The 20,777-nt window shown below is 39.7% G+C and overlaps 1 protein-coding gene across 6 annotated transcripts in view; it reads right to left on the reverse strand.

The window, feature by feature from the left end:
* MUSK (muscle associated receptor tyrosine kinase) overlaps positions 1–20,777 on the reverse strand; it is a 93,548-nt gene that overhangs the window by 36,240 nt on the left and 36,531 nt on the right. For 4 of the 6 annotated variants that reach the window (XM_032308810.1, XM_032308809.1, XM_032308808.1 and 1 more), the window contains 2 exons: positions 13,894–13,923; positions 5,910–6,034 (listed from right to left, as the gene is read on the reverse strand). In XM_032308810.1, coding sequence (XP_032164701.1) covers positions 5,910–6,034; positions 13,894–13,923 — 155 coding nt within the window. The remainder of the gene's footprint in view (positions 1–5,909; positions 6,035–13,893; positions 13,924–20,777) is intronic. The other 2 variants (XM_032308812.1, XM_032308811.1) reach the window with 1 other exon arrangement.

Consider the following 20,777-nt stretch of genomic DNA (forward strand, 5'->3'; position numbering starts at 1 on the left):
TTTTTATTATTCCCGAACTCTGACAGAGGCTAATCCTGTATCTTCTAGTTCTAAACTCATATGAGCCTTTGGAAACACTGATTTTTTTTTTTTTTTTTTTTTTTTTTTTTTTTTTTTGGTAAGCATATGTCTTTCCATTTTCTTATTCCTGTTTTCACAGAGGAAGTCAAATAAGTAGAGTCCTATCATCAGTCCACCAGCTTTCTTAGGACATATCTTTACACTACCTTGAGAGGCCAAAGACAACAACAACAGCTTCCACAGAAGAGCCACAAAACAGATCGCCAAATAAGATCTGAATTTTAAATGACATTTTAAATTTAATTAGAGAGCTTAAAGAAGAACAGGAACTACAAGTTCCTTGACTGTAACTTAACAACATTCGAGACCCATACCCCTGATGTCATATTAGGGATCATCTTCTCCAGCCACCTGATACCTCTGTCATTACAAACATGGGAAAATCAGTGTCTCAGAGGCAAGTCTACTTCCCTACAATGAACATGCGTGGAAGAGGACCATTTCCAACCTAGGTCTGCTGACCCTTCACCTCTTCTTATTTATTGTCCCTCAAGCAGTAAGCTCATAAAGTGACATTTGTTCACTGTCTCTATTTTGAAGAGATGCATGGTAGGCACTTAGATGCATGGTAGACACACAAATTATGAGAAAATAAATTTGTTCAAGTATCAGAAAAAAAACCTTCAGCATAAACAATAGTGAAAAATAATAAATAATAAAAATAACAAAATAATAATAAATGATAAAAAATGGAATAAATAATAAATGAAAAAAATAATTAAAAAAAATGAATTTAAGCCCCCAAGAGGCTGCTATTGCAGGATGACCCTCTTCAGTAGTTGAGGTAGCCTAAGAATTTGGCATCTTTTACCTGGTACACAACATTCACCAGAATTTCACACAGGGATGTGCTTTGTTTCCCACACACTTCTCTCCCCACCCTTCTTCCCTTCCCATTTCTAGCATCCTCCAGCTCTTCACCTTCCTCACCTGCTTTTCTTCTCTTTCTTTTTTTCTCCTCATTTAGAACACTCCTTTGACTTTAAAATTCTGCTGTTAATATACTGTGAGGCAACAACATATGGACACTGCAACCAAGATCCTAAAAAGCTGGAGAGAGACTATCCCAGAGGACATGAAAAATACAAATAGCCAAGAACCCTTTGGATGACTCATCAAGGTTTAAGTTGTTTAGCTGTAGTGAGAACCATCCTCACCCAACCCAAGGGACTGGTTCAGAAAGCATCCCCTCTCCTTAAGGTATGAAGGACCACCTGAAGGGCTGACATATGTCCCCTGCTGTGTAGTAAAGGGTTAACTGTAAAGTGGACTTGAGGTGCTCAAACTCTGCACGTTTGAAAGAAAGAACTGGCCTTTGACTTGCTTCTAAGAGATAATCTCTCATCCCTTGGAAAATCCTGCCTCATAAGAGTGTCTTTGTATATCTGAGACCATGAGCCATGCCAGATAGTTTATGTTACAGTGCAAATTATGGTGAATAGCTCTTTTTGTTCAGCAGGGACTCTAGGCTATACTGTATCAGTTTGACCTTTGGAAAGGTTGGAGACTAGCTAAGGTCATTCCTGTGAACCCTCTATGCTTTTGTAACTGATCCTTGGGAAAAACTCTGGACACCATGGCTGGGTGAGCTTTCTGAGTACAAGACATCATACATGTTGCCATCATTGCTGGAGAATTAGGTGCTCTCCATGGGACTCCACAGGGAGAGAACAACTGATTACCCACTGTTGAGTTAGTCTATATCCTTTCGCTGTAATAAAATATGACCATAAGGATAATGGCTTTTCTGAGTTCTTCGAGACCTTCTAGTGAGTCATCAAACTTGAGGGTTGTCTAGGGGACCCTGACACACCTGCAGTTTGTTGACACAGCAGAGATGTATCTGATACACACCTGTAAAATCTGAAAGGAGAGCAGGCTGCCTAGTAGCTCCAATGGAAGAAGCAAAGAAGGGGTAGCTCTGCTCAGTGGTCTGGATCTAAGAGTTTATGGATATACAGGTTCTATAGAAGACCTGGATTGGAGTTATTTTCAGTCTTCCCCCAAAGATCTCTTTGGGGCATGGATGGGACGCCAACAGAAAGGCTTCCCATCAACTAACAAATTGGGGGCTAAGAGGGAGATGGCTGCCCTGAGGAAAATGAGTCACTGAGGTCATCTTGAATATCCCTTGATTTCTCAAGAATCTTGAATGTGTCCGTGATGGAAAGAGTTGTCTTAAGTACTTGTCAGGCACAGTGATGGAAAGCCAACCTAAAAGAGTGTCGGTTAAATTAGAACTTTTCCACTTCAGTTACTGCTCTTCACTTCTTCCAACCCCAAACCTGTAGGAGTCTTAAATAGCAGTTAGGAAGTGGGGGAAGAGTGAATGAGTGAGGGTGAGAGAAGCAGCTAACCGTGGGACTTGTGGAAGGCAGGTGGATGCATGTAGTCGTCTTAAGAAAGGGAACCTAGCTCGTCTATAGAGTGTGCAAGTGTGGTGAGTTTGAGCCCTGCATTGGGTGGAGAGATAACTTAAAAATAAATTCTTAAAAAAAAGAAAAGAAAAGAAAAGAAAGGTCCCATCTGTGAATTGCCTTTGGAAACTCTGGTTATTACTTAGGGTTAGGCCCTCAGAATTACTAAATTGGGATAGTGTTAGTGATGTAAGATCACCTAAAAGAACTGAAACAGTCAGAGAGCCTGCTTGGGGTAGGCGCCAATGGTGAGAAAAGAACCTGCCCTTCTGAAGAGACTTAACAAGAAACAGAAGATACTAAATGAGGTTGTATTACATTACAAGTCATGCCTACTTAGCATCTGAGTCACAAAGATGATCTCAGCCCACATGTTTAGCTCTCCTTTTTCTACCTGAAATCCCAAAAGATAAATCAAACCTAAAATTAGGAAAAAGTAAATTTCTAGAAAGGTAGAAGGGTATCATAATTAAAGGGGCAGAAATTTTCAGCAATTCCTGGAAGATACAAAGAGATGTGGCTGAGTTGATAGAAAAATTAATATCAATCAAGTCGCTGAAACCTTGAATTTCCCTGAGAGAAGAATGGATAAATTGTCCCTATAGAGTCATGGAAAATTCCAGAGTTCAGATAACAAGGCTTATAAGTAGGAGCAGATTTTGAGAGAGTTAAAAAAGTAGCAGAAGAATGTTATGAATTGTTATGTGTACATACAGCACTAGACTGAGACATCTGTCCATGGGCTAGAGCCTCTGAATAAGATTTTCTTTAGTGGGTTCTTGTGGGGGACATTTATGGTAGGCAGTAGAGCCTGAGAAAAAGTTGACAGGTTACATAGGACTCCCTCTGTCCATCCACAAAAATGTGTAGAGCATCAAGATTAGAAAGATCATAGTTTTAAAGTAAATTTATTTAAGAGGTCGGATGAACTTCTGTTACAACTACCTTCTTCCTGATCTTTATGCTCTGCATAGAAAAAAGTGTAGAGAAGAGAGAAGCAATTATTAAGAATTTAATAGAGGAAAGTGGCCCTGTGTTTAAGAGAGATTTGCATCTCAAGTTCCTCCCTTTGAGTGCTGTATCATAGGAAAGTACATCAATTTGCCAGTTGATTATGTAGGCCTGGCATAATATTGTTAACAAAACCTGGGGATGATAGCCCCCCAAACTGGACTATTCCCATTTTTGAAAATAGATGCAATAATCATAAAGAAAACTGCAAAGTGAAACAACACAAAAAAAGGAGCAACGTTTTTAAAGAATGAAAAGGAAACTTTCCAATTTAAAATGAAAACTTGTATGTTAAAATAATTAATGACCAGGCATTTTATAGAATTTAACATATGTTTATTTTAAAAAACATTTTGTTAAGATTAAAATAAACATCTTTAACCTCATAAAGAGTATCAGAAACTAGGGATCAAATGCAAACCAAACAGACAAGTGGTTGAAGTCTATAAAAAATAATTATGATAACCCATGAAAGATTCTTATTTCAGATACTGGTTAGCTGGGTTATCAAACCAACTCTCACAAAATTAAAATTCTCACAAAAATTAAAATTCTGGAAAAATATTTCTACCAGGTATAACAAATATAGAAGATTTATTCTCCCTAAGACATTTTTCCAATCGAGAAAAATTTGTTTCCTTTGAGGAGTGAGCAGACAGAAATCAAAACTCAGGTTCCCTAAAGATGAGAAGTTGTAAGAGGTACAACAAATCAAAATCTCAAAGAATCAGCTGTCAGAGAGTTATCAGTGTGAACTACAAGTGAAATAGTCCACACAGAATTGCAGACTGTGCTACAATTATCTGGGATGACCAAGGAGTGTCACACCTTGAACTAGGTTTAAGATGGTCCAAAATAAGCAGTTGCCTCTGGTCCTTGGCAAAAATAAACAAAAATTCTTTATGAGAGAAGTACCTTTATCTAGATCTCCAATTAATCCCTGACCTTTTTTTCCCTGCAAAACAGTGAATAGCAGGTAGTCAAAGATAACAAGGCATACAAGGAAACAAAGCACAATGAACAAGAGTCAGTAGGAAAACAGATAACAGAAGGAGACCTAACATGGCATCCCATCTCACTCAAATAAAAGCTGAAGTTGTTTCAGTGCTTTGCATAAGCTAGTATGATCCATAACTCCTGAACTCACTCCTTCTTTCCTTTTTGCTCACTCACCACTGGTCACACTGACCTTCTTGCTATTCCTCTGCCATGCCTTGTGTGACTTTCTCTTAGAGACTTTCCTCAGTTTTCTTCCCATAGTTATTTACACACCCTCCTCCTCAGCTCCTTCAGATCTTAGCTCAAATGTCTTCACTTAAATGGGGCTTTCTTGACCACTCTATTGAGAATGGAATCTTTCTTGTAAGGTTTCACATTCTGTCTCATTTCCTTGCTTTATTTTTGTCCAGTATTTGACACTGTCTGCATAGAATATTTTCCTATTTTATTTTATTGTTTGTCTTTCCCCATCATAATGTAAGCTCTTCAAGAGCAGGGAACTTCACTTGTTTTGCTTTTGAAAATAATACTTTATTTTTTTATTAGTTTCAGAGGTAGAATTTAGTGATTCATCAGTTGCATATAACACCCAGTGCTCGTTACCTCAAATGCCCTCCTTAATGCCCATCCCCCAGTAACCCCATCCCCCACCCACCTCTTTCCAGAAATCCTCAGTTTGTTTCCTAGAGTTCACTGTCTCTTATGGTTTGCCTCCCTCTCCACTTTCCTCTTATTTTTCAATCCCTTCCCCTATATTCATCTGTTTTGTTTCTTAAATTCCACATATGAGTGAAGTCATATGGTATTTGTCTTTCTCTGACTGACTTATTTCACTTATTTTGTTCGCTCTTATACCCGTAATGCGTACCTAGAATAGTGCCTGATACCCAGGAGATAATCAGTAGATGTTTGTAGAATGAGTAAATGAATGTTTATACGTAAAGTGCTTAGAAGAGAGCCTGGCACATAGTAACCACTTAATGTATGATGGTTATTATTATCAGTATAAAAAGTGAAAGAATGTTGAATTGATAGGGATTCTAATTCTGAATTGGTTTTCATCAAAGTAGCCTCCAGCTCCAGTGAACTAATTCTTAAGCTGGTGAGGTTTGTGTGAATTATTTACCTGTATGGGAAGGAATTATGACCTCTCTTCCCTTTTATACAAGAGCAATTGATTTTCTACTCTTCTGTTACGATACAAAGAAAGAAGCAAACCCACGGAGCTCAGTTTCGAGGGAAGTGACTTCTAGGACAAAAATCCTAGAAGGCTTTGAAAAATTGAGGTACAGGTGGGACCAATGACAGAGGTCAAGGTACTGTCACAAATATGTGGTCTATCCTGAAATTCCTCTCCAGTGAGTCTTCCCCCAGACAAGTCCCCATACAGGTGGCACTCACAGCATTTCCGTTTTCAATCCAGGTGATGGTGGGGACAGGGATGCCTGTTGCTGTACAGCGCAGGGTCACAAAGGAGCCAAATGTGACATTGTGGGATTCAGGAGCCCGCAGGATTCTGGCAAAAACTGTTAGGAAAACAGAAGTGGTGAGTGACTCCTATAGCGAATGCTCAAGCTGGAGTGATCTTTTATTTATTTATTTTAAAGATTTTATTCGTTTATTTGACACAAAGAAAGAAAGAACACAGGCAGGGGCAACAGCAGAGGGAGAGAGAGAAGCAGACTCCCAGCTGAGCAGGGAGCCCAGTGTGGGGCTCCATTCCAGGACTCTGGGATCATAACCTGAGCCAGATGCTTAATGACTGAGCCAACCAAGTGCCCCTGGAGTGGTCTTTTAAAAAATGCAAATCAAATTGTGTTCTCTTGTGTAAATTCCTTCCACGTTCCTTCTGTATTAAGTATAATACCAAATGCCATGCCCTGGCTTCTAAGCCATTTATTCTAGAACCCTGTGTTTCTCACCACTCTAGGACAGTCTAACTTCATTCCTTCCTTAGGAGCTTGTCCATGCTTTCCCTCAGCCTATTAGACTCCTCTCCCAGATCTTTATGTGGCATGTTCCTTTTATCATCCTCTCTCTGGTTAAGTGGCATTTCCTCAGAAGAGCCTTCCTTGACCACCCAATAGAAGGTATAACCTGCCCCCCATTCCCTTTTCATCATTGTGTTTTATTGTCTTTATAGACCTTACCACTATCTGAAGTTATTCTATTGTCTACCTCTCCCACACCCCCGTTATTATAAGTTTTTGGCAACCAAAAACCAAGCCTGTTTTGTTCAGTACCTAGAAGGAGTGCCTGACCAAAGTAATAGTATTTAATTGAATTAAGGAAATAATTAATGCTTTTTATCTTCAACTGTATCATAGTGGGAGGACAGAAAATATTTGTCAAGCTTTTGAGAGAATGAGATGAGCCCATTGGGCCAAAAAGAAAAATATTTTAGGCCCAGCGTAAGCAGGAGAATAGGTAACTAATATTTTGAGACTGAATCCCTACTGATTAACTGAGAGAAAGTTCAGGGAAGATATGATGTGACAATTGAAATCTTTTTGCAGTTTCTAATTTTAGATTTGTAGGTACAGATTAATTCAACTTCCCGTTTTTGATATTGAGGACTCTAAGAGATGGAGTCTAGCAGAGCATGTCAGAAATACAGAGTTGGGCACAAAAGCCAGAAGAAAAGCAAAGCAAAGAAGGGTCCATCTTTAAGGCAACAGGTGGTTAAAAAAAATACACCAAATGTTTAAAATACAACTGAATCTGCCCCCCCAAAACAATCTGAGCCTGCTTTTAAAAAGTCCTGTGGTCTAATTACCAACCTACAAAAGAACAGAGGTTAAGGAACAGATTAAACAATGTTACAGGGATGCAGTTCATTCCAATCCAGAATGTAGACAGTTTCAATAGGGCAGATTATTTAGTTTTCTGAATAAATAACTTGTATGGGGGTGGGAGGAGGGAATTACTGTAGAGTTATAAAGACTTAGAGGCATAACCCCAAATGAAAAGTGTGCATCTTGTTTGGATTCTTATTCAACGGATCAGATGTAGGAAGATATTTTGAGGTAACTGGTTAAAATTGCACAGTCCTGGTAGTAAATGGTATAAGAAATTAGTGCTAATTGGAGACAGGTGGTATAATGAACATGGTAATGTGATTATATTGTTTTTTTTTTTTTTAAATCCTTCACTAATGTATATATTGGTTGATTGAACTCATGTCTGGGATTTGCTTTAAAAGAAACCAGCAGCAAGAACATAGTAATAGAATTTAGGAAACAAAGTTGGTAGACTCTTGATCATTGTTGTTGGAGGGTCATGGGAATGTGGAAGTTCACTATAGTACTATATCTACTTTTTTGTGAGATTGAAAATTTTTTAATAACATTTTGAAAAATTGCTGTGGAGCCTAACCCAACAGCTCCAGAAAACATGTGGTGAGACACACACTTCTTCCACTTCTTCTAGCATCAAGTTTTAGAAAGCCCCAAAACTGAAGAAAAGTAAGGCTCTGAGGAGGAAAATTTGGCAGAGACATTGGTCCTAAGAGCCTCAGAAATATCTACAACAGCCTTTTTAAAAAAAAAAAATTAAAGATTATATTTATTTGTTTGTCAGAGATTGAGAGAGAGAGAATACAAAAGGGGGAGCGGCAGAGGGAGAAGCAGGCTTCCCGCTGAGCAGGGAGCCCTTTGCGGGCTTGATCCCAGGACTGCGGGATCAGGGTTGAAGGCAGACACTCCACTAACTGAGGCAGCCGGGTGTCCCCCTACAACTGTTTTAGATCAAAATTCTATGAGGAATGACACCAAGTTGAAATAGAATGTTGGAAAACTTTCCCTAGCAGGTGATGCATACAGCCTGAGAAATTTCATAGCAGAGCGAGTGGCGGTAGCCGCAGTGGTCAGCAGGCTTGCCTCCGAGAGTGAGTGGCCCTGTGTGGTCTCATAGGGCACCATGCTAAGAGGTGCTCATACTTGGCTCAACGGTCTGCTGTCCTTCTCTTGAAGTTACTCTTGATTTTTTTTTTTAAAGATTTTATTTATTTATTTGACAGAGAGAGATCACAAGTAGGCAGAGAGGCAGGCAGAGAGAGAGAGAGGAGGAAGAAGACTCCCCGCTGAGCAGAGAGCCCGATGCGGGACTCGATCCCAGGACCCTGAGATCATGACCCGAGCTGAAGGCAGTGGCCCAACCCACTGAGCCACCCAGGCGCCCTTACTCGTGATTTTTGAACTAAAATCACCTGGCCTACAAATTATGGAGCCAGTCCTGCTAGTCAGGGATAAAAATGCCACCTTAAAGAGGGAGTGAAGCCTGTCCCTCGACTGAAGTTCCAGAAAAGCTGGGCTCCAAGGTGAAATAGGAAATAAAAAGTCACGTAATGAATGAGTCTGAAGGAAGTGTCAATCAAGACTAAGTGACTGAGGCTCTCCTCCCTGGAAATTCTGAATTTCTCCAGCAGACCAGCCAGTGAGGAGGCAGTGCACACTTTTTCCAGATTTACCAGAGTGACACATGGTGACCCATCTGACTCCCTGATGGGAGATTTCTCCCAACTCAGTCTAAGCTCACAGGTTGTGCACTCTTGACAACTGACAGAGACTGACTGCTCTCAGGTATTTTCTCCTTTTCTAATGTTTTCTGGCAACAGTGATGGAGATCTCGGTTGCACAACATAGCTGAGTCCACTTTCATGATTTGGTTGAAAGAACTTTTTGGGGTTGGGACTATACTTATATGTCCTACATTTTTTGAGTGTGGGGCTACTGTACTCATCATCTTATGGGTCCCATTGCCTCTCAGAATCTGAAAAAAGCAGGATCTTTTAGAGATTGGGAGTAGGATTATTTCAGTCCCATAGGTACTGGAAAAGTGTAGCCAGCAGCTGCTGTAGAGAACTCTGTACCCTTGAACATGAATGACAGCCTTCTGGCTAAAGTGAAGAAGACTAAGAAACTGGAGAAGATTCAAATCTAGACACTGTTTCTGCTTTAATTTATAGAGGCAAGAGTTTTCATTTGGGGACTGTAAATTCTTCCTAGAAATGCAGTAATAAGGGAGGATTTATTTTGTTCTGATGTACAGCTTCCCCCCCCCTTTTGGCTAGCATTATATTATTTAGAATATCATTTGGACTCACTGCAGAACTTTTGATGATCTGCATTGCACAACACAGCTATGCATAATGGGAGATGGTAAATAAAATAGATGCAACCTGGCCTTGCAGTGAATTTGTCCAATATATTGCTCTGTCCCATATCAGAACCTTCTGGGGCTGGTGGGGTGGTGTCCAGTGGGGCACAGGATGGTACATGAAGGAGCAGTATTGGCATTTGCAGTGGCTTCCTGAAGGTGTGACTGTGCTAATGAACTTCTGGTCTCCTCCAAAAGGCCAGATAGACCTTTGGCTGAGCCACGGTTTGATTGTATGGTGAGAAAAACACCTTTTGAAAAAACGACTTTGTGTTTTTGAGTTGCTGCCGTGGCATTTTATGGTATGATAACCCTACCACATCCAGAGTCTAGACATTTAGTTAAGGACTTGAGTTTAAGATGTCCATTGTAAGCTCCCACTTTGCTTTTCTTGGGCAACTTTTAAAATAACCACTTAGAGTGAGGCCTGAGAAAAGTTAGAATCCTGCATCCCGATCTCCTATAAGTATAGGTTATTGCTACCCCACTTTTTTTTTTTTTAAAGATTTTATTCATTTATTTGACACAGAGAGATCACAAAATAGGTAGAGAGGCAGGCAGAGAGAGGGGAAGGGAAGCAGGCTCCCAGCCGAGCAAAGAGCCTGGATGTGGGGAGCCCGATACGGGGAGCCTGATGCAGAGCTCGATCCCGGGGATCATGACCGGAGCCGAAAGCAGAGGCTTTAATCCACTGAGCCACCCAGGCACCCCCCCCCCCCCTTGCTACCTGACTCTTTGTCCCCTTCTCTGTGACTCGGTCAGAGGACTTCCCTTCCCTGGGCTCACTGCATACTCCCCAGACCCTGGCTTCTGGGATTTGTAAATAATACATCTTGTGATTCTGTTTCCTTTGTGAGGGTGTGTTGAAATTACGCCTTCAATCACAATGAACCCATGGGTTTCACTTCCCCAGAGTGGGAGCTGGGATGCTGAGGGAGCTCCTTACCAAGCCCGTGTGACCCTCATTCACCGGGTCACAGTCTGCATGCTCTTCGTTCAGTACACCAGACCCAGCTTCTCCACACACATGGTTAAGTCCAGTGGGTGAAGAGGGGAAAAGGCCAGGAATAAAAGGGGAACTGTTTTCTGCATACCCCATTCTTGCCAGAAGATAAAATAGGAACTTGCCCCCTTTTTTCAGTATTAAAAGATGGCTTCCACCCTTCCTGCTAATTTCCCTCTGACCCCAAAGAAGGTCACAGATGTCTCCTTATCAAAATGTTTCTCAACACATTCCCTTACCCTTGTTTGTGGTTCTTCATAGCACTTATCACCATGTCATAGTAATCAGTTTGTTTGTTGGCTTTCTCCTCCTCTGAAATGTAAGCATCACAAGGGCAGAGATTGCTTTGTTCATTAACACGGGCTAATTGATAGGTGGGGAGACAGAGCCTTGCATGGTACATAGCAGGCATTCAATAAATATTTGTTGAATGAGTGAAGGGATCAATGAACTGAATGAATGAGTGACTGTTCTGATGAGTGAGACGGGACAAAGGGACTTGTGTATGTTATGAGTATCTCAGCCCTCTTGGGGCCATCATTCTCCCAGCTACCCTCATACAACAAGGGTATGGGGTTCTCCATCCTTCAACTTGGGGTGGAAGGTTAAGGAGTGGGGAGGGGCTTAGGAGGATAAGAAAACAGATGTTAGTCTAATTCTTAGATGAAAAAGTAGAAAGGTTTATTTTCCAATCCAGTTTTATCAGCAATAAAACTGGTATTTTTATACCCATCTGCGTTTGTTACCAGTTCCAAGCAGAAGAGTTGAAGGAGGGATGACAGAATTTCCACCATATTATCAAAGATGGAAAACAGTAAGGCCATTTGCAATTAAAAATAAATGCCAGACTAACCTCCGTGGATAAAAATACACTGGTAATAATTACGTAGATGTAATTCAGTAATAAAGTCCCATTACTTTGCTGGTAGCCCCAAACTGAAAATGCAGTCCAGGTCATCAGTTTTAAAAGTAATGTGGTATACTTCATATCAAGTAAAATGTTCATTGAATATCTCTATCGTGCATTTTATTAGCATCTGAAACAGCATAAAAGTGTTTTTGTTACATAAACGAGTTAATAGACGGGGTACGACATTACTTAGTAATTTGGAAAACATTTATGACTGTTTTGGTACGGATTTTTAAAGAAAAAACAGGATGCAACTCTTTCTATAGTCTTATCCATTATTCTCCAGTTCCTGTGGGCAAGCAAATTATTGTTCATCTGCATCATGGGAAATAGACATGGGCAATCTATTTACCCTTGGGTTTTCTCTCATGATATTTGTTCATGAGTTTTGGGCTCTAATTTCTCTTGGGTAAATTTACAGCGCTAACTGCAGGTTGAGAATCAATCATACTTTCAAAATTGGGCTTAAGCAGCCAGTGATTCCACAGTCCTTTATAACATAATTATATTATGTTCTTATTCTCACCCATCCCTCTCTCCTTCCCTCTCTCTTTCCATTTTCCAAAGCCCTTTCAGATACATCATAAATCTTACTACTGATTGTCATTTTAAGGGATAATTTGAATTTGTGGTAAGGAGGTGGAGCTATTATTCAGTCTGAAATTGCAGTGGTGGTGCAATGGAGGAGCGCCTAGGGCAGAGAATCCCAATTAAGTCCGGAAAGGAACAAGCCGTTTGGCTGTAGATGAGTTTCCTCTCCTTTCTTAAGGAAGTAGGACGAGAGGAATACTTCAAGTCCCTTATAAATTCTTTCTTTCTTTCTTTTATTTTAAAGATTTTATTTATTTATTTGAGAGAGAGACAGTGAGAGAGAGCACGAGCAAGGAGGAGGTCAGAGGGCGAAGCAGACTTCCCGTGGAGCTGGGAGCCTGATGCAGGACTTGATCCCGGGACCCTGGGACCATGACCCGAGCCGAAGGTAGTCGTCCAACCAACTGAGCCACCCAGGTGTCCCATAAATTCTCTTTCTGAGTATTATTTCAAAGGACACAATGAGCTCACGTGGATTTTATTTTCTCTCATTTTTTCCTTTCTTTGTTTTATTCTAGTGTCCCTTAAAGAGGATTTTGTTTTGGTTTGGTTTTGTTTTTTAGGTTTATTCAGTAATAAAGTCCCATTACTTTAGAATCAAGTACTTGATTACTAAACAGGTTACTTGATTCTAAACAGCAATGACAGAGTTGAAGTGAAAGCAAATAAAAACAAAAAGAATCACGCAGGAGCAGGTGAAATGATTTTATCTAAATTTGGTCATAAGCAACCTGATGTTTAGAAAGAGAAAACGACCTCAAATACCTTATTGGGATGCTCAGATAAGGAGGGGCTATTTCGAAGACTACCAGCCTAAGGTTTCTTCCTAGTGCCAAAATGCCAAAATATGAGAACCTGTGAGTCTTATCCAAAAAACATAAAAGGTTATGTTAGAACGGCACAAAGTTTGGATCTTAATCAGGATGGAAGGTGCTTTCTTGGAAGAAAAACTCTTTTTCTACAAAGTAGGGTTCCCCCACCAAAAATTTGATTTCCAACTACTTTCTTCAAACATATTCCACTAAATATATGTATGTATCTGTGGGCAATTAAAATTAATTTAAATTTGATTGATTTGGTTTGGTTTGAAGCAGTTACATCAGACTTGTCTTCTTGGAGTAGTAATAATTAAAACCTAAGCTGGCATCTTTTTTTTTTTTTTTAAAGGTTTTATTTATTTGATAGAGGTCACAAGCAGGCAGAGAGGCAGGCAGGGAGAGAGGGAGAAGCAGACTCACTGCTGAGCAGAAAGCCTGATGTGGGGCTTGATCCCAGGACCCTGGGATCATGACCTGAGCCAAAGGCAGAGGCTTTAACCCACTGAGCCACCCAGGCACCTTCTAAGCTGGCATCTTAACACTTTTACGTTCCTCCAAAAATTGTAACACCCCCTCATCCCCCTCCCCCCCATAAAAAAAAGGCTTTCAATCAAAAGGTACCTTTCTCTTCCAATCTGTGTGAGATTTATATTCTCATGCTGATTATGTCATTTTGTTTGCATTTTCAGGTTACTTAATAAAAGTAAATGGTCAATGAATACATTATAAAGTAAAGCAACCCATCTAATAACACTTGGTCAAATGCTCACAACATTCCCCACACATCATGTGTTATTTCCTAAAAAAAATAACGGCACTTAGAGTTGTTTATAAGGTCAGCAAAACCAAACAATTGAATAGAACCAGACATTTAAAAGAAGCAGGGCAAAAAGAAAAAAAAAATACCTTTAGTGTCTTGTTCGGGTTCACTTTCTTCTATTAATAGAAATAAGACAAAACAAAAACACACAATAAACACACAAACAAAAACAACACATCATGAAAAGGGAAAAATCTTTGACCACAGAAACATCAGTTGTGCAACAAGATTAATTAGAATCTGCTTGTTTCTTATTTCAATAAGAAACAAATGCAATCAAGGGAAACTGCTGACCTTTACAAGCAAACTATTAAATGACATAAAATTTCAAATTACTACTTTTAGTTGGGCAGTACTACACAGAAAATAAACTACAGCATACCCAACAACATAGCTCATTCATGCATTTTTATTTTAATGCTGACAATTACCCTTTCTTTCAAGGCAACAGACTGCCTACTATTCTGATAAATTGTGTTTTCCCTTTGTTAGCGTGGCTTCTCCTTTTACAAGGCCCTGCTGTGAAGTCAGTGAGCTTGAATCTGGGATCTCAACTATCATTTCTATGGCAATAGACTCATGTTGTGGTAAACAGAGGATTAGGGGGTTTCTGCAGAACAGAGCCTACCACCAACAGAGATTCTCTCCTCCATACCCACTCCCGGAGGCTGCTCGAGAGCAGGGAGGAGCAAACCCTGATCTTGTAGGAAACTACCAGTGAAGCAAGCTCCAAAGTAAAATGTAAAAATGTCTACACTGGGTGGGTATGCAGAACTGAGAATTTGTAATTTTTTTTAAATCCCAGAAAAGAGACAAATTAGTAGTTCCAAAATGTTTAATATGATAACTATATCAGAGGTAGATCACACATAGAGCTCTGTTTTTCTTCCCTGAAAGTTTGTGTCCATGTAGGCCTTTCTTCTTCAAATTTGTAACAAGCCAACAAACGCTGTAGTGTTTGCTTATAAGTATAAAATATCAATGCTATTGTTAAGGACCTTGAATGCTAAGAATGTATTTGCATAGCTAGTCATAGGTTCTGGGTATGTGCACACACTATCCCTTTGCATTGATATTACTCAGCCCATTTTCCAGACAAGGAATCTGAGACTCAGAGCTTTGCTGTATGTTCAGAGCCAGAAACGCCACAATCCAGTTTTCATACATAATTCCCTGTTCTAACGGGCTTCATAGTAAGAAACCCTCATTGTTGTGCTTAATACTCAATCCCCTTAAATGTAAGCAAACTTACAATTTCCCCTTTTAAATTTTATTGTGATTGAACATTCCTGCCTCCATCAACCACGTCAGTGGTACCTTCCTCTTTCATTTTTTTCAAGGTCAAAGACAACTTAAAAGTTGTTAAATTGAGTACATCTATGGTAACAAGGAGAGTTAGAAACTTTCTGTCAAATGTACCTAAACAAAGAAAATTACTTATTTTTTTTAACAACAACCCCAAGATTGCCTGGTATTTGATACTAGTTTTTTTCATGCTGAAAACCGATCTTGTGGATATTTGAAACTGTAGAGATCCCTGGTTTCTAACACAGATATTAATTAGGAAAAATAAATGAAGGTCCGTGTTTGGGCCAGATTAGCCCTGAAAAATTGCATTTGAATGCCTTTGGGCTAAGCATGTTTTCCTAGTTCCTCAACACAAATGTGCTTATTTCCAAATCTTACTGTTTTTGTTTTTCACCAGCCAAGGAACTATCTATGAGTAGCTGAGATGGGTTTGGGACTCCTTGGGAATATGAAGTGTCTTCATTCCCTGGCAGCTATTATCTCCAAAAATTTTTTCCACTAAAGTTCAAAGTCCTCAGTAAATTTTGAGAATCTTACTTGCTCATCATTTTTGTTTTTCCTTCCCTCACACACTACTCTTTTTTGAGTTCTGGAGCAAGTGCAGGTACATTCTCAGTCTCCTTTCAATTTTGCTTAATTTTGCTTTGATCTTTTACTGGACTGTACCTGAGAGCATACTATGAACACCATGCTGACTTGCCTCTGCTATCCCTTTGTACTTACTGCTGTTATGACTGTTCATCTTGCTTGATTTGTTTGGAATTGGGAGCAGTGTGAAGTTTTGAAAGAATGCACCCATTTCCTCCCCGTGGATCCTCAAAACCAACTCAAGAGAGGAAAGATTGTCTACCATTTACCATTTTTCTAAGAGGAGGCCTAAAAGTTAGACCAGAAATTATATTTTCATATAGAGACTCTCAACATTTCTTTCTAGGCATAAGTGCAGATAAACAGCTCTATACGGCTGTATTTATATGTGCTTATATATTTATACAAGTACGGATCGCATTCACACGCATGCACGCACAATTGGTATTATTTTAAATTAGAGAAAACGATGCAAGAATAATCTACAAAACCTATTTAAGCTTGAGTACACTCATTCGGTGTTAGGAGATTGTTGGTTATTTCGAGGTCAGGTTATAGGCCTAGTTTTTCCATGTATCCTGCTTGCTTAGCCTATGATCCCTCTTGACCTCTGAGTTCAGAGTTCAGTAGATAAAACCTACTGTTTTACCATCTATCAATTTTTAAATACTTGGCTTCATGGTCTTTATTCCCATTTAACTGTTTTATGTATAATGCATCAGTGTTGTCTTCCAAACTGATGTGTAATCTCCATTGGGGGGTGGAGGCAGGGAATAGCATAGCACACTTTACCTTCATTATGGTTTCTTCTCCCCCTAAAGTTTAGCACAGTCTCTTGTAGAAGAGAAGAAAATACTTAAACAAGGAGCTGGGTAGTGATACATTTTCCTTTTCAACTTTCTTGAAATTGTTCAAGAAGACATTTAGAATGGAGAATCAGAGACTTCTTTTATTGGAATAATTGCAGATATAATCAACATCTGAGTTAAACAGTATATCCATCATTTTTTTGAATACTTGGATTTATGGGGAACTTAGTACTATCATAGCAACCCATTTAAAATACTGTTAAAAAAAGGAATATATTCTAAAACAAATGAAAATCAGTCTCTTTATAATTACCACCCACAAGACTTAGTTTCTGTTCCTATCCACTGGAACAACAACAACAACAACAATCCATCAAATATTACTAGCGCCAGGTCACCATGTTGATTGCTTACTTTTGAACTTTCTTATCTTACCTACTTATCTTAATTTACCCCCAGAACTAAAACTAACACACACATAGAGAGCCTCACAAATTCAAAGAATAGTAAGACTCTTTCTAATATTCTACTTCTGTGACTATAAATTTACATATGTTTTTATTTGTATTTATATAAAAGTGCAGTTAGGTCAAATCCCATTGAAAATCATGAATCAGGGCGGCCGAGGGGACGTGGGCAGGGATGGGGACGTGCAGCTGGGATGCCGGGGGATGGACGCGGGTGGCGGGCGAGGGGAGGGAGCGGCGGGAGGACGCTCGGGTGGTCAGGTGTGCGGCAGGGCTGGCGCCTGGCTGGGTTGACCCCAGCTCTCTGGGTCGGCCTCCCCTTAGGACTCGGAATGTAAGCCCTCCAGTTCCCTTCCTTTGTTACCACAGGCTGGTCAGGAAAATCATTTGTTCATTATACAACAGTGGTTTAAACAAAACAAGAAGCCTTACTGATTCCTTCAAGTGATTTTTGGGCACTAGGAGAAGGGGACTTTGTGAGAATTGGTGGAGTTAGAACATCAAGAAATTCTGAGGCTGTAAATCAGGAATGAACTAGGTCCCTGGGTGGAGTATAGTGGTACAAGCCTTTCTCAAGAAACAAGAAAGGTCTCAGGTACACAACCTAACCCTACACCTAAAGGAGCTGGAGAAAGAACAAGAAAGAAACCCTAAGCCCAGCAGAAGAAGAGAAATCATAAAGATCAGAGCAGAAATCAATGAAATAGAAACCAAAAAACCAGTAGAACAAATCAACGAAACTAGGAGCTGGTTCTTTGAAAGAATTAATAAAATTGATAAACCCCTGGCCAGACTTATCAAAAAGAAAAGAGAAAGGACCCAAATAAATAAAATCATGAATGAAAGAGGAGAGATCACAACTAACACCAAAGAAATACAAACTATTATAAGAACATACTATGAGCAACTCTACGCCAACAAATTTGACAATCTGGAAGAAATGGATGCATTCCTAGAAACATATAAACTACCACAACTGAACCAGGAAGAAATAGAAAGCCTGAACAGACCCATAACCAGTAAGGAGATTGAAACAGTCATTAAAAATCTCCAAACAAACAAAAGCCCAGGGCCGGACGGCTTCCCTGGGGAATTCTACCAAACATTTAAAGAAGAACTAATTCCTATTCTCCTGAAACTGTTCCAAAAAATAGAAATGGAAGGAAAACTTCCAAACTCATTTTATGAGGCCAGCATCACCTTGATCCCAAAACCAGACAAGGATCCCATCAAAAAAGAGAGCTATAGACCAATATCCTTGATGAACACAGATGCGAAAATTCTCACCAAAATACTAGCCAATAGGATTCAACAGTACATTAAAAGGATTATTCACCACGACCAAGTGGGATTTATTCCGGGGCTGCAAGGTTGGTTCAACATCCGCAAATCAGTCAATGTGATATATAACACATCAATAAAAGAAAGAACAAGAACCATAGGATACTCTCAATAGATGCTGAAAAAGCATTTGACAAAGTACAGCATCCCTTCCTGATGAAAACTCTTCCAAGTGTAGGGATAGAGGGCACATACCTCAATATCATCAAAGCCATCTATGAAAAACTCACCACAAATATCATTCTCAATGGAGAAAAACTGAAAGCTTTTCCGCTAAGGTCAGGAACATGGCAGGGATGTCCATTATCACCACTGCTATTCAACATAGTACTAGAAGTCTTAGCCTCAGCAATCAGACAACAAAAGGAAATTAAAGGCATCCAAATCGGCAAAGAAGAAGTCAAATTATCACTCTTCGCAGATGATATGATACTATATGTGGAAAATCCAAAAGACTCCACTCCAAAACTGCTAGAACTTGTACGGGAGTTTAGTAAAGTGTCAGGATATAAAATCAATGCACAGAAATCAGTTGCATTTCTCTACACCAACAACAAGACAGAAGAAAGAGAAATTAAGGAGTCACTCCCATTTACAATTGCACCCCAAACCATAATATACCTAGGAATAAACCTAACCAAAGAGGCTAAGAATCTATACTCAGAAAACTATAAAGTACTCATGAAAGAAATTGAGGAAGACACAAAGAAATGGAAAAATGTTCCATGCTCCTGGATTGGAAGAATAAATATTGTGAAAATGTCTATGCTACCTAAAGCAATCTACATATTTAATGCCATCAAAGTACCATCCATCTTTTTCAAAGAAATGGAACAAATAATTCTAAAATTTATATGGAACCAGAAAAGACCTCGAATAGCCAAAGGGATATTGAAAAAGAAAGCCAAAGTTGGTGGCATCACAATTCCGGACTTCAAGCTCTATTACAAAGCTGTCATCATCAAGACAGCATGGTACTGGCACAAAAACAGACACATAGATCAATGGAACAGAATAGAGAGCCCAGAAATAGACCCTCAACTCTATGGTCAACTAATCTTCGACAAAGCAGGAAAGAATATCCAATGGAAAAAAGACAGCCTCTTCAATAAATGGTGTTGGGAAAATTGGACAGCCACATGCAGAAAAATGAAATTGGACCATTTCCTTACACCACACACAAAAATAGACTCAAAATGGATGAAGGACCTCAATGTGCGAAAGGAATCCTTCAAAATCCTTGAGGAGAACACAGGCAGCAACCTCTTCGACCTCAGCCACAGCATCTTCCTAGGAACATCGCCAAAGGCAAGGGAAGCAAGGGCAAAAATGAACTATTGGGATTTCATCAAGATCAAAAGCTTTTGCACAGCAAAGGAAACAGTTAACAAAACCAAAAGACAACTGACAGAATGGGAGAAGATATTTGCAAACGACATATCAGATAAAGGGCAAGTTTCCAAAATCTATAAAGAACTTAGCAAACTCAACACCCAAAGAACAAATAATCCAATCAAGAAATGGGCAGAGGACATGAACAGACATTTCTGCAAAGAAGACATCCAGATGGCCAACAGACACATGAAAAAGTGCTCCACATCAGTCGGCATCAGGGAAATACAAATCAAAACCACAATGAGATACTACCTCACACCAGTCAGAATGGCTAAAATCAACAAGTCAGGAAATGACAGATGCTGGCGAGGATGTGGAGAAAGGGGAACCCTCCTACACTGTTGGTGGGAATGCAAGCTGGTGCAACCACTCTGGAAAACAGCATGGAGGTTCCTCAAAATGTTGAAAATAGAACTGCCCTGTGACCCAGCACTTGCACTACTGGGTATTTACCCTAAAGATACAAACGTAGTGATCCGAAGGGGCACGTGCACCTGAATGTTTATAGCAGCAATGTCCACAATAGCCAAACTATGGAAAGAACCTAGATGTCCATCAACAGATGAATGGATCAAGAAGATGTGGTATATATACACAATGGAATACTATGCAGCCATCAAAAGAAATGGAATCTTGCCATTTGCAACAACATGGATGGAACTAGAGCATATCATGCTTAGCGAAATAAGTCAGTTGGAGAAAGACAACTATCATATGATCTCCCTGATATGAGGAAGTGGTGATGCAACATGGGGCTTAAGTGGGTAGGAGAAGAATGAATGAAACAAAATGGGATTGGGAGGGAGACAAACGGTAAGTGACTCTTAATCTCACAAAACAAACTGAGGGTTGCTGGGGAGAGGGGTTTGGGAGAAGGGGGGTGGGGTTATGGACATTGGGGAGGGTATGTGCTTTGGTGAGTGCTGTGAAGTGTGTAAACCTTGCAATTCACAGACCTGTACCCCTGGGGATAAAAATATATGTTTATAAAAAATTAAAAATTTAAGGAAAAAAAATGAAAATCATGAATATCCAACACCTGTTTTTATACTTGCTCTTCAG

The sequence above is a fragment of the Mustela erminea genome, chromosome 12, assembly GCF_009829155.1.
Source record: "Mustela erminea isolate mMusErm1 chromosome 12, mMusErm1.Pri, whole genome shotgun sequence".
In the NCBI taxonomy this organism is placed as follows: Eukaryota; Metazoa; Chordata; class Mammalia; order Carnivora; family Mustelidae; genus Mustela; species Mustela erminea.